Source organism: Dipodomys merriami, unplaced genomic scaffold, assembly GCF_024711535.1.
Source record: "Dipodomys merriami isolate MVZ:Mamm:240054 unplaced genomic scaffold, mDipMer1.0.p SCAF_20, whole genome shotgun sequence".
NCBI lineage: Eukaryota > Metazoa > Chordata > Mammalia > Rodentia > Heteromyidae > Dipodomys > Dipodomys merriami.
Genome location: NW_027203382.1, coordinates 29,360,340 through 29,374,950, shown reverse-complemented (window position 1 = coordinate 29,374,950; position 14,611 = coordinate 29,360,340). Strand labels below are relative to the sequence as shown.

The window sequence follows — 14,611 nt, the reverse complement described above, 5'->3', positions numbered from 1 at the left end:
GATTCTTGCTAATCAATGAAAATGGAAAGAAACTCTATGTTGCAATGCTTTGGCTCTGGGGAGTGGATTATTTCAACAACTAAGGCACAAGGCAAAAGTTAACTTTTACAACTGACTTCTAAAAAATCCTCCAGCTGGACACTTGGTAGCTCATGCCTGTAATCTTAGCTACTCAGGAGGCTGAGATTTGAGGACTGTTCTTCAAAGCCAGCCCAGGCAGGAAAGTTCATTAGACTCTCCAATAAACTTCTTTAAAAAAAAAAAGCCAGAAGTGGAGCTCTGGGTCAAGTGGTAGAGCACTAGCTTTGAACAAAAGAAGCTCAGAGACAGCACCCAGGACCCTGCATTCAAGCTCCAGGACTGGCATAAAAAAAAAATCCTTTAAAACCCTCACAGTACTATACTTAGCATTGATTCTCATTTACACAATCCTTGATGAAATTGTATTTATATATTCAGCAACAAAGAGACATAGACATATGTGTAAAATTTCATCAAAATTAAGTCTATAGCAATTCATATCCTTTGAGAAAATAATGGTACTAAGATTAGAAAAATCAGTTGTGGAACTAGAATTGAAAATCCCCTGCTGTTCTTGTGTGACTTGTGTATCTACACTGAACACCTGTTCTGGAATCAAATGCTTTCAAAGCCAAATGGCAAATAATGTTTACCTTCACTGGAATTGCACACTGTAAGATCCCGCACCAGTCGAGTTTTTCCTAAAGAAATTTTGGGAGATGAGCAGGAATAAGATCTCGAACGGATTCCAGAAAGCAGTGGTTCCTAAAAGAGATAATAATGAAGTCTTTTTTTTTTTTCTTTTTCTTTTTTGGTCTGTCATGGAGCTGAACTCTGGGTCTGGGCGCTGTCCCTCAGCTCTTCAGCTCAAGGCTAGCGCCCTACCACTTAAGCCACAGCGCCACTTCTGGCTTTTTTCTGCTTATGTGGTGCTGAGGAATCAAACCCAGGGCCTCATGCATACGAGGCAAGCACTCTACCACTTCCCAGCCCCAATAATGAAGTCTTTAAAACAAAATTCTGGAAGGGATAGTAGGAGAAAAACAAAGGAAGGGGTAGCAATGCTCAACAAGAAATGTATTCATTATCTTACTCATGTAACTGTAACCCCTCTGTACAGCATCTTTACAATAAAATAAAAAATTTTTAAATTACACATGAAACCAGGTACTGGTAGCTCACACCTGTAATACTAGCTATTCAGGAGGCTGAGTTCTGAGGATTGCAGTTCAAAACCCCAGGCAAGAAATTTAATGAGACTCTTCTTTTTTTCTTTTATTGTGAGAATACTGTACAGAGGAGTTACAATTACATGGGCAAGATAACGAATACATTTCTTATCAAGCATTGTTGCCTCCTCTTTGTTTCCCCTTCCCATCCCTTCCCATACTCCCCCCACTTCCCCCCTTCCGGCCCCCCCTACCCCCCGCCACCAAAGTTGTAAAGTTCGTTTTTTGACAAAACGACTTGTACATCTCATTTTTGCAATGGGTCCACCTGTATCCCTAGTTAAATGATATGTTTTTGCTCTTCCCCTCCACATCTACAATACTACTTGAGTGTAGTTCAAGTGGTAGAGTACTAGCCTTGAGCACAAAAGATCAGGGACAATCCCTGGGCCCTGAGTCTAAGCCCCAGGACCAATACAAAGAAAAATTCCTACATGAGACTGAAAGTATGAGTTTACCATGAATGCTACTAAACCAGTATCTTTGTAAAAATTAGCCTGAGTGTTTCTTTTCTACTTATTTATTTTGGTGGTACTTGGGTTCACAGTTTTTAGCTTACTAGGCAAGCATTCCACCATTTGATCCATGCTTTCTGATTTTTTTAGTTATTTGTTTTAGATATGATCTTGTTTTCTATCCTGAACCATGACCCTCCTGTTTTTGTCTCCCACCTAGCTCGGATGACCACCGCACCTTAGCTTGTTGACTGAAATAGGGTCTTGCTTTTTGCCCAGGGTAGCCTCAAAACATCATCCTCCTGATCTCTACTTCCTAAGTAGGTGGGATTACCATCGTGAGCTGTACCTGGCTCAATCTGATTATTTCTTAAATGATCTTATTAACTGTTTCTATTTGCCTCTCACAACTTTTTTAAAGTTCTATTTTTAGTGTATTAATAAAATTGAGATTTGGGGAATGGTTCCTACACATACTTCAGAATGCAATTATGCCATTCCAACCAATTTGGTTAAAAACAAAGACGGTTAAAAATTATTTTATCACCAGGCGTCAGTGGCTTATGCCTGTAATCTCGGGAGGCTGAGATTTGAGGATCATGATTTGAAGCCATCCTGGGCAAGAAAATCCACGAGACTCTTATCTCCAATAAACTTGTATACAGAAAAAGCCAGAAGTGGTGCTGTGGCTTAAGTGGTAGAGTACTAGCTTTTGAGCCAAAGAAGCTCAGGGACAGCACCCAGGCCCAGCATTCAAGCCCTAGGCCCAGCAAAACAAAACAAAAAGAGATTTTATCTGAAATTCTATACACACTTCAATTTCTATATTTACAGATGATTAATAGCAATAGCTATTTGGAATTGCAAGAGTTTTTTTTAATATTTCCAAATAACCACCTGTGTGTGCACATTTTTTAGTACATCTTCCATCCCATACTTCCTGGAGTAAAGTTTGAATATCACTGATTTAAATATTTTTAACATTAGTTCTTCATAGTAACCTGGCATTTTCCTCTATTTTTCCAAGTGTATATTATTTCTATTGTTATCTTGGCAATATACATGAAACTGCAGGACAATTAAAGCATGGTTTTCTTACATGTTACAGAAAATTTAGACAGCTATGCAGTAGAACCCCAACAAAGCTATGTACAATATCCAATTCTGATTCTACAGAGGTTTTAGGATTAATCCTGCCCATACAGTTTTAAGATATCACAAGATTAAAAAGGCAAAATTCTTTACTAAAGCCATCAGAAACTGTCCTTCCTACTCATTAGCTTCTTCGGTTACTCCTAAGTAAAAACACATGGTTCCCCTGAGTTCATTGGTTAAAGAGCCCAGAGGAAAGCTGAAAACAGAAGCCTGATCTGGCTTCAAAGGGCCTTGGACTTTGGCTCCTTGGCTGTCTTACTAGATGTGAGAAGGGCTACAAGATGGTGAGCTCTCTTAACAGTGAGTGGGCCACAGAGGACCCTCACCAATTGCCATCTTCTCCATTTAAATCATATATGGTAAGTCATGTGTGCCATTTTTATGACAACAGAACTTTGGGTATCATCCAAAACTCTTTGGCAATGTTACATGAAGTACAGAGGCAAGGCAAAATATACTTTTCAGGAAAGAGTTGTCTAAAAAACAAACAAATAAAACTTTCACAAAGACTGAAAACTTTTCATGCTAAGTAATGATGAGTTCTTTTCACATTCCCATTCAAAATCCAAAACAAATTAATATCACAGGCTTTCTTTCCTTTCTTTCTTTCCTTCCTCCCCTCTCCTTCTCTAATATCATTTTATGTTACTAATAAAAGCACTACTGATATCCTAAGTGAGCTGTACAAAATTCTATATATTATATATAAAAACATTTTGCATACAGTAGGATATGTTACAAAAGTAAAATGTGTTAATATGAACAGCCACAGGTTCTTGGTAAAACAAGTTTTAGCATAACACCTTGTCTTTACAGTAGTAAACTTAAAAAGAAAATGAGTGGGAAATAACCTAAATCTAATAGGAAAAAAAAGATATGTTCAAATACAGAAGGGCTTTCTTTGCAAGACTGGAAGAAGGAATTCAAGCTTTTTCTTTTCTTTAAATAACCACAACAAAGTGAAATTCTCTGTGAAACTGCCAACAAGAGAAAGCCTGGCATGAGAGGAAAAACTGACAAAGTTTATGATGCTGCAAATTAGTTTACAAAGCCAGAATTGCAAAACAAACATCACCTTTGCCTTGCTAACATTATTTACTCCTCATCTGAGCCAAGTGAAAATTATAGGAAACAACCAAGTTTGATCTTTCAAAATCATTGAAGACGACCAGTTTTGTTCCCTTTGCTTAAGGGATAGTAGGAATCCTTGTACAAAATGTAACATTTTTCCAAGGATGTGAAAATGGAACAGATTCCTTGTGAACTAATGGAAACAGAAATTAGTCACTGTAAGAATTATAAAAGTTACCACAGATTCACAGGGATTAAAGACAGACTGGAGCAAAGCAAGAGTCTCCACACATACACGAGAAAAGAAAAAATAGTTCAGATGTGAGTCATCCAGAATTGTCTTTCTGATAGAAATAGAAACACTTTGAACATTCTGCACACTTAGAATATGCTGGATTCATATCAATAAATTACCTTTGACTGCAGATTACTTGAAAGAGAGAGTGATTCAGTTCTGGAGATATTAAGATCTGGTTCAAAAGAATCCAGTTCATCTCCGCTAGGAACCCTAGTTCCTGAGGAACTCTGAGACACTGGAGCATGGCACAGGTGAGGCTGCTCAGGACACACTTCCCCCTCGCTGTCAGCAACCAGGGCATCCAGGCTGGAACTAAAGCAAGGAATCAGCAAGCAACTCAATAAACAAACATGCAGACAGATATTGGCTCTATTCTTCGGAGCTCAGATTCTCTCACTGGTGTGCGGTACAATGTGTAGTGACTTAATTTCCAATGAATATTTGATTCATGTTTTTTCTTGATCTCCTCCAAGTCTCTTTATCAAGAAGGGTTTGTGTTTCTCCCAATGAACTCTTCTACCTAGCAAAAATCATGTTAATCACCTTGCCAAACAAAAAGCAGATTTGAGCTAGTACTATCATCACTATTTTTGTTTGTAAATGTAATTTTTATAAGCCCCACTAAGGAACCCTTCAAATGTGCAGACAACACAGAGTTCCTGGGCTCTTTGGACATAAGCTTGGGGTAGACAGGATGTCAAGGAATACACAACGTGGTGTTCTCCCAGTGAATCTCAGCTGAAAATTGAGGAGGGCCCAGATAAGACAAGCATAGGTCAAAAACAAGTTACATTCAAGGACCCAAACATGTCACCCTAGATGATCACTTTCAGAGATTTATTTAAAATTATTCTATCTCAGAACTATGTAGTGTTTCTGCTTGACTACAGGTTTTCTTTCCCCATTCAATTTTCATCATTACAAAATTAAAAGGAAAGAATTTGACCTTGTACATTCCAGGATCACAGTTGCATTTTTCACAACTCTTCTGTCCAGACCATCCGTGTTTGCCAGTGTTAATGAAGGATGCAGTTTTCATTAGTGCTTATTAACTATACAGTTGGAGGGGTTTTGTTGTGATATTTCAATACATGTATTTCCATAATATATTTTTATCATATGCACCCCTTCCATTACTGCTTCTTACTTCCTATTCCAGCTTTTTACATACCCATAGAATGTACTTGGATCATATTCTCTCTCCCTCACGTCTCCCCTGGTTCTCTTTCCCCACAGTCTGCTACTTACACTTATGTCCATTTTTTTTAGATCTAGATTTCATTATGAGACAAAACATACAATGTCTTTCTGAGTCCGTTCATACATGATCGTCTCCAGTTCCACAAAGGACGTGTTTTTAAATGCATTTTTCTTTGGTGATTTCAGTTCTAGTGTTAATACTTTCATGTCCCACAACCCAATGAAACCATCTTGACTTTGAACTACAAACAATTAGCAGACGAAACTTCAGATTAACCCATTCGGGTTATTTTTCCTTTAAAAAAATGAAATGTCAGTGTGAAATATCAATTGAACAAATCATGTGACTCTTGGAGCATATTATTGAAGGTAAGAGTCTCACAGAGTTTCCTGCCCTGACTTGCTTCAAACAGTGATTCTCAGATCTCAGCCTCCTGAGTAGCTAGGATTACAGGCATGAGCCATCAGCTCCCATCTAAAAGGTCTATTTTTAATCATAGCCAACAACAATAGACATGGTAACACTGTTGCAAACTCAAAAAAGACTCCAAATAGAATATCCTATTAACACCAAATGAGAAATCGAATTCGGCTTCCAGATTTTATTTTTGATCAAGTTATAAATTTTCAGTATTTGTTTTCATTTTTTCCCCAAACAGTCTCAAACTGGCCTCATACCCATGATCCTCCTGAGTGATGGAATGGCAGGCATGTGCTACCATCTCCAGCTCTGGCTCTCCATTATTTCTTTGCTTCCTGTCTATCAACAATGTATAAGTAATTAGCAGCCTGAAAACATATCCTGTTTTATGTGAAAGCCTTTTTAGTTATAGACATGCTTCTCCTCGTGCTTCTCCTTCAGCATGAGCCTAACCTACATATTCCACTATTCTTTTATTTTGAATACTAGAAACAATTCTTTTTCTCTAATTCTAATTAGAGAATTCTAATTTAAGTTGGCCTATGACTTTTCTTTGTTAAACTGTTAATCTACTGAATCTCATTAGTAGAATAAGATTTGATCAGCAGTAGAATATAAGGTTCTGATCAGAATAGTGTATCTGTGTGTGTGCATGCATGTATATGCATGTGCACGTGTGTATATGTGCATGCATGTGCGTGTTTGTGTGTGTTACTGGGATTTGAACTCAGGGTATCATGTTTTACCACTTGAGCCATTCTCCCAGCTCTTTTTGCTTTAGTTTGTTTTTAGATAGCACCTACTGGAGGGGATGAGGGAAGAAGACTGTCACTTTTGCCTTACTTTCAAATCAACATATATAGGAAATAAGAAGGGGCAACATTTTGATGTAGAGATACATGTGATGGAGACTAAGCATAGATTTTTTTTAAGTCTAACTGAGTTCTCCATTTTCTACAATAGTTTTCTGGGACATACATAGTATTTTACCTTCTTTTCTTTAGATGGCTTTGTTCTTCAAATCCATGCAGCCCAAAAGCCAGATTCAAGTTGGGAGTATGTGAACCAGACGAAGACATGGAGGCCTTCCAGGCTTCCTTGCTTGCCATCGTTTCCCTGTTCTCACCCCGTGGACACACACCGGGGCCAGAGTCAGGGATAAGGACGTGCTTGCAATTTTGAGTTCCCACAGTAGACTCCAGGGGGTCAGGGCTTGTATGAGCAGAAATTCCCCCTATATTAATATAGTTGATATCCAAATCGCCAACCTGGAAATTGAAAGAACATTTTTTGAGAAACCGCATGAAATAGTGGCTGTACTTCAATTAGTAAACAAGTTCCCTGCCAGGTACTAGTGGCTTCATACCTGTAATCCTAACTACTTAGGACACTGATATCTGTAGGATGGAAGTTTGAAGCCAGCCCAAATAGAAGAGTCTCCAAGACCCCATCTCCAAAAATAACCAGAAAAGGCTGGAGCAACAGTCAAGGAAACATGAGTCTCTAAGTCCAAACCCTGGTACCAGCAAAAAAAAAAATCCTAAAGTGAAAACCTTTCCCTTATTTATCTTTTTTTTGTTTTGTTTGTCATTATTTTTTGTCTTGTGGGAACAAAAAATTGCCTCATGTTTTTTTTCTTCTTCTAATTTACAATTAGTTCACGAGAATATGGATAACTAAGATAACTGAAGATACATAACATCACCAAACTCAAAGAAAAAAATAAAACTACATAAAGTACATGTACATTGACTATTCACAGGACAGAAGATGCCTCAAACTTAAAACTGCCTGCAAATAATAAGCATCAAATCCAGCAAGTGAACCTTTATCCCCCACTGTATACTCTGCAGAGATTAGAAGGAGTCTGAAAAGAGAATAGTGTGTGTGTGTGTGTGTGTGTGTGTGTGTGTGTGTGTGTGTGTGTGTGTGTACTTGGAATCATTAGCCACCTGAAAATGCAAATCAAAATTAGAATATCACCTTGTGCCTGTGAGGATGGCTGTGTTATGGAAAGTCACAAGAATACTATTAGTGAAAAGGAAGAAGGGGAATCTTGCTACAGGGTTAGGGGAAGTATGAAATGGTACAGAAAAACAGTATAGATATTTTTTAAGTTGAAATATAACTGTCAATATGATCTAATGTTCACACTTCTGTGCATATAGCCAAAGAAAATAAAGAAATAAAATCACTCTCCTCAGGAGATAACTATACTCCCAAGTTCAAGGCAGCTTTATTCACAAGAGGCAAAAGATGGAATTACGAAGTATCCATCAACAGACAAATTAATAAAGAAAAATATGGTATATGTGTATCAATACACAGAGAGATAGAGGAAACAGAGTTTATTTAGCCTTAAAATTCCTGCCATTTGTGATAACATGGAAGAACCAGGAGGACACTGTGCTAATTGAAATAAACCAGCTTGAAAAAGATAAATATGTATAGTGTCATCTCCAAAAGTCAAGTTCATAGAGACAATGGATACAAGAGTGCTGACTAAGAGTTAGGAGGTAAGGGAAATGGAGAGATGCTAGTCAAAGTGTACACACTTGCAGTCTGGGGTCCTAATGGACAGCTGGTGACTGTAGTTAATAATAATACATTGTAGAGAGCAGATCCTGAAAGTCTCATAACAATGAAAAGTTAATCATAGGAGGTGATGGATAGGCTCAATTAGTGTGACTGCAGTCATCACTCCATAATACATACGCACACCAAAACTTCACGTTGTAAACATTAAATACAGATGAGTTTTGTCAATTCACCTCAAAAAAAGCTGGAAAGTAAAATATACAAACATATACATATGTAAATTGGTGTAATCATTGTATAACACAGTGTAGATGCTAAAAAAGAACAATTATATTGTGTGGGTAGAAATGTATATATGCATACAAATGTCTATGTGTTTATATATGCACATATATACATATATAGATAGGTGGATACATAGATACATACATACACATCTTAAAGTATGGCTAAAGCATACAAAGTACAATTACTCTGTACCTTTAAAGAATGTTCCAGGGGCTGAGAAGGTGGCTCAGTGGTAGAGCGCTTGCCTTGCATGCATGAGGCCCTGGGTTCTATTCCTCAGCACCACATAAGCAAAAAGAAAAAAAGTCGGAAGTGGCACTGTGGCTCAAGTGGTAGAGTGCTAGCCTTGAGCTGAAGAGCTGAGGGACAGCACCCAGGCCCAGAGTTCAGGCCCCACAACCGGACCCAAAAAAAAAAAAAAGAATGTTCCAGAACTCCCACTCTGTCCCTTGCTCCACTGAACATGTCTATAACTAGAACAGACCTTTAGCTTACAACAAAACAATAGAGCTATTTACAGCAAATTAACTATTCACTTATGGTAATAATGCTGTATAATACTGCAGAACACAGGTAGAAGTATCAACTAAAGGGGTGAAATTGAGATCTACTACTAGACAGAAAAGAGTTTATATCGCAGAAAGTATTTCTTAGCATAATAATAACAAAGAAGCAAAATACCTTACTGCCAATTTAGCAATTAGTAAATATATATTATATTATATATATGTATAAACACATATGGTGTGTGTGTGTGTGTGTGTGTGTGTGTATGTGTGTGTGTGTGTGTGTGTGTGTGTGTGTGTGTGTATCTTATGTGGAAATTAGTTTTTAAAGTCAGTGGGTAAGGCAGAGATTGCATTACCAAACTTACGAAAACCTCTCAAATCCTCCTTTAAATTAGGTGTTTAGAAGTACTAAAATTCAAAACCCATTATGTTAGAGAGAACAGGGGATAATTAGATATAGATGTATTCAAAGCCTCTGCTTTTATGAGATTAACTCAAGCCTCTATCAGGGAATGGGTGGAAAGTTCTCAAATCTTCACTAGCCCTATAACATGATACCACTCTGCTTTGATAGTCAACTTCTAGAACTGGTATCTGTTAACAGGTGTGTTCTAAGGGTTAAAGAAGCAATTTATGTGAGTGTATCCCATGATAGCATCATGTAGGCTGGACCAGGCACTGCTGGCTGGATTCAAAGGCAAACATTTCCTGATCACTTCCTGCATGCACTGTTCATTGAAAAGCCATGCAGAAGATCTAGTGCTATGCTTATTTGTCCTCACTGAAGAGCCCTCTGGCAATGTATCAGCTTTCCTCCTTCCCACGTTTCCAGTTGGGGTAGGGTTATGCTGTGGTATAAAGCAGTATAGTAAAACACCTTGGAGAGGAGATGTTACAGCAGCATCCTCTGGACCTCTCCCAGGCTGGAATTTTCAAAGGAACTCTAGATTCTGACTGTACCTCTCATACCTGGCTCTACCTGGTGATTTCAGGGCACCTTACCTGATCTATTGCCATACAGTTAGCATAGACTTCATCACCACCATTGAGCATGTCAGAAAGCCGGCCAGCAGCAAGGAATGTCGAAGCATTCTTGGATTTTTTGTGGACGCTGAAAGAACGATCTAGATGAAAATGAACACAACACAGATAAAGTAAGAGGAAAGTATTGTACAGTCAAGTGTTAGCTTAGTCAAATCATGAGAAAACAATTAAGACCACATTTTGTTTTCACATGGCATCTTGCTGTTATCACTCTTTGGAGCATGCAAGTTGTCTTCTTTACTCAAGGTTTCTCAGTTTTCCGGACACTCATGTAGAGTGATCATATTTAGCCATGTCAAGCAGTGGGTTTCCCATGTTTAGGGTTATCATGGTAACAATCAATTAGACCTTAGCTTTCGATCTCTAGCAGATGAAAGCTTGTTTCCCTTTATCAGTATTGTGGTGGGATTGGGGACTATGCTATGGTCCTCAGGTACATGACAGGCCTGATCCATCATTAATGGTCTAAAGATAGTACAAAGCCTGGCAGTCCTGATTGGCATTTCCTACAGATCAGGCCAAGACTTCCAACCAGAGCCACACTTTTTGGTTTAATTATGGAAGTAGGTCTTGTTTGCTCCTCTGTCTTGCTGGGCTCCAACTAGAGGAAGGTTGCTCAAAGATGAGTCCCAAACTGTATTTGTAGGGATCAAAGAGTTGAAAGTAATAACATATATTCAAGCCACAGGCCTTGTTTCCTATCACTAGTGTGTTTACCAAATCTCCAGACACCCTCACTGAGTTCCCTTACCCATAAAAGCAGATTATCATCATTACACTCTCCTCATAGTGTGGTTATGAAGATGAAGCAAGTTCATACATGTAAAGTTAGGCGACACTCAAAGTTAGGTAACTGCTCAGTACACATTATTTATCACTATTATTATTATTATGTTCATTAGTATTATAAATAATGATCTTTAACCATATCTAGTATATAAAGTTATTAATACTAATCATAGTGTTGTATTGCTAATAGACTATCAATATCTGTACATGGATTAATAGGGGAGATTCAATGTTACACCCACAGCAAATGTCATCCTTACAGCCTCCTAATTCTTGAGAATAAAAGGAACAATGCCACCAATGCCACCACAACGTCATTAGAAATAGAACATGTATGTGACTCACAACTGTATCCTAGTCATTTGGAAGGCTGAGATTTGGAAGATTGAGGATCAAGACCAACCTAGACCAAAATCTCATGAGACATCATCGCAACCAACAAAAAGTTGGGTATGGTCACACTCATCTATGTTCTCAGGCGAGAACTATAAATAGGGGGATCGCTGTCCTATCTGGTTATAAATGTGAGTCCTTATTTGAAAAAAAAAAAAAAAAAAAAAAAAGCATGAAGGGCCCGGTATATGTGACTGAAGTGGTAGAGCAAGGTGAGGCTTTGAGTTCATACTCCAGCACTGATACAAAAAGGAAAAGGAAAAGAAAAATAAGTCTTGCCTGTGACAGTGTATAAAATCTGTGAGCCTATGGGAGTACATTAGGAAATGAGACACTTCCTAAGCCTTTACCATCACTCTACTAAATTCACCATCTGCCACAGATATAGCCACTCCCTCCAGATTGTCTCACTTCATCTGCTTTAGATTATTATTAAAGAGAGTCCTTCTCCCCACTGTAAACAGAGAGGCAGTATTCACATCAGAAGTAGATAGGGCACACTGCAAGTAATGCAAACAAGGCAATCAACTAAACTCTCACTATCGTTCTCTATCAAAGCAGGAAGTTGGGGAGGCCTGTCCTTTGTTCCAAAGGGAAAATTCTATGGGATATAAGATGTAAGGTTCAGAGATACTAACAGACTTTCTTCTTCAACCTAGTGATAACCTAAAAGCAAAAACCCAGATGACTATGGGATTCAATGCAGTTCAGTGGTAGGTTGGCCCTGTCCACTCTGGGGAAGTTTATACTTACTCTTTTTATACTTACTCTTTGGAAAGCTGCCCAAACCCTATCCTAACCCTGTCACTCAGATGATGGCTCCACCAAGACTGTAACTCTTGTTAGAGGAAGTGGGCATGACTTCACAGGAATATAATACTCCAAGGAAGAGGGAAAAGCTGTCTTCTCTCTAGTTCTATTACCTAAAGCCTACCTTGTAGATTCAGTCATTTGTTACAACTATTTACAAAATTGGCTATAGTTACTTATAAAATCTGAGCATCTGTCTACTTGTGAAAGGCTGCCTTAACCAGAAAATGACACAGACAAATAAGACCACCACACCAGTTTAATTTCAACACTGGTCCCCATAAATGCAGGGCTTCAGATCAGCAGAGTGAGACTGACTGTGAAAAGAAAATGAGTGTGCAAGAGTACTTTCAAATAAGCACAGTCACACACATTGAAGCAGCTAATTGCTCTTCTATTCCTGTCCATCCAAAGAAAAATTCTAGTGCTCTCATTTAAAAAGAAAAAAAGACTGATGTTTTCAAGATTTTTAAGGACTATTATTGTATTACTTCCATATGCAACTATTTTATTGGGAAACTAAACAAAAAGTTATTAACCCCAAGAAATGTCCTTTGGATCCTTTTTCAGTAAACATACAAAAATAATTTGCGGCCAAGTACATGCTTGTAATCCCAGCTACTCAGGAGGTAGAGATCAGAAAAAAAAAGGTTCAAGGGCAGCGGTTAACAAATTAGCAAGACTCTAGTTTAGCCAGGAAACCAGGAAGCACAGTGGCATGCCTATCATCCCAGCCAAATGGGAGGCAGAAGGTAGGAAGACAGAGGTCTGAGGTCACCTCCAGGTAAAATCTCTAGACCCTACCTGAATAAAGTAAAAAGGGCTAGGAGTAGCTCAAGTGGTACAGCATCTGCCTAGCAAGTAAGTACAAGACCCAAGTTCAAACTCCAGTACCACCAATATAATGATGACCATGTGGATGATGATGATAAATAATAATAACAACAACAACAATAATGTAATTTTCAGCAAGGCATGGTGGACACCAGAGGTTGAGGCAGAAGTATTTTGAGTTTCAGGCCAGCCTGTACTATGTAGTGAAACTTCATCTCAAAAAGAAATACAAAACAGCTAGGCACCAGTGGCTCATGCCTGTAATCCTAGCCACTCAGGAGGCTGAGATCTGAGGATCATGATACAAAATCAACCTTGGCAGGAAACTCCATGAGACTCTTATCTCCAATCAACTACTCAAAAAAGCCAGAAATGGTACTGTGGCTCAAGTAGTAGAGTGCTAGTGCTTTGAACTAAAGATGCTCAGGGACAGTGCCTGGGCCCAGAGTTAAAGTCCCACAATATGCAAAAAAAAAAAAAAAAAAAAAAAAAAAAGAAAAGAAAAGAAACACAAAACAAAGTAATAATAATAATAAATTACAGTAAGAATACCAGCTATTTGTCTTTAATTAGTGCTATCATAAAAATAATTTTTCTTAGCAACAGGGCAATTTTATAGTTTCACTGACATAGTTCATTTCCATCATTTGGTAATCTCATATTTTAAAGACAGAAGAAAGATAACTAAGACTCAGTTCCCTTCTAAGCAGCTGCCAATTTCAGTGGCAGTAGATCAGGGGACAGGCCCTGAAGCCAGACTGCCCTAGGTACACATCTCTGCTCCACAATCTATGAGCTATGTGACCTCAAGAAGTTTCTCAGGCTGTGTCTCCATTTGCCGCTGGGTAAAATAAGGACAAGTTACCAGGATTCAATTAACTCAGTTAATATTTTAACTGAGGAGAACAGAATCTGACATACAGTAAGCACTATGCCAATGCTCATTGTTATTATTATAAAAGTAATGAGATGACAAAGTTTTGATACTTTTATGTAGTTTTGATTCCCTAAAGCAGTAACTGTACCTTTGGCTATAACTTTCTATGTCTAAAAACAAATTAAGGTTATTGGAATGTACCAAACATTCCACCAGCTACACAAAGGATATTTGAAATGGGATTCTTATTTCAGCTCTAACTCAGGTGAAGAAACTTTGCAAAGTCCATTCTGGACAATATAACTACTACACCTAGATGGTGAATGGGGAAAGAGCCGCCAACCTGCCCGTACGATTTTCCTTCCACCCCTCAGGAGGACGGGAGGGGTGAGAACTTCAGCCGAGTAAGCAAGGAGGAGAGTCAGACAGACAGAAACAGTGCTTCTCAAGACAAAGGGCGAATTTCAGGAAGGACTGTGCTCTAACATGATGAGATGGCCTGAGGCCAGCTTCTCTGCCAGGGCCCTGGAGGATAAACAGTACCTCTGGAGAGATCTCCAGCTTCCCCCCTCCAATATTCCCACTGCTTGTAATGTGGCCCTGGTGACTCTCCAAGGGCCCCCCAATGCAGAGACTTCTTGCTGAAGCAAGACCAGATCTGAAGCTCCCACTGGAAGAA

The 14,611-nt window shown here is 38.6% G+C and overlaps 1 protein-coding gene across 5 annotated transcripts in view; it reads right to left on the bottom strand.

Moving 5' to 3' along the window:
- Positions 1 to 14,611, bottom strand: part of Arhgef28 (Rho guanine nucleotide exchange factor 28) — a 274,202-nt gene that overhangs the window by 87,215 nt on the left and 172,376 nt on the right. For all 5 annotated transcript variants that reach the window (XM_070031346.1, XM_070031344.1, XM_070031345.1 and 2 more), the window contains 4 exons: positions 10,188 to 10,309; positions 6,841 to 7,118; positions 4,346 to 4,541; positions 675 to 786 (listed from right to left, as the gene is read on the bottom strand). In XM_070031346.1, the coding sequence (XP_069887447.1) occupies positions 675 to 786; positions 4,346 to 4,541; positions 6,841 to 7,118; positions 10,188 to 10,309 (708 nt within the window). The remainder of the gene's footprint in view (positions 1 to 674; positions 787 to 4,345; positions 4,542 to 6,840; positions 7,119 to 10,187; positions 10,310 to 14,611) is intronic.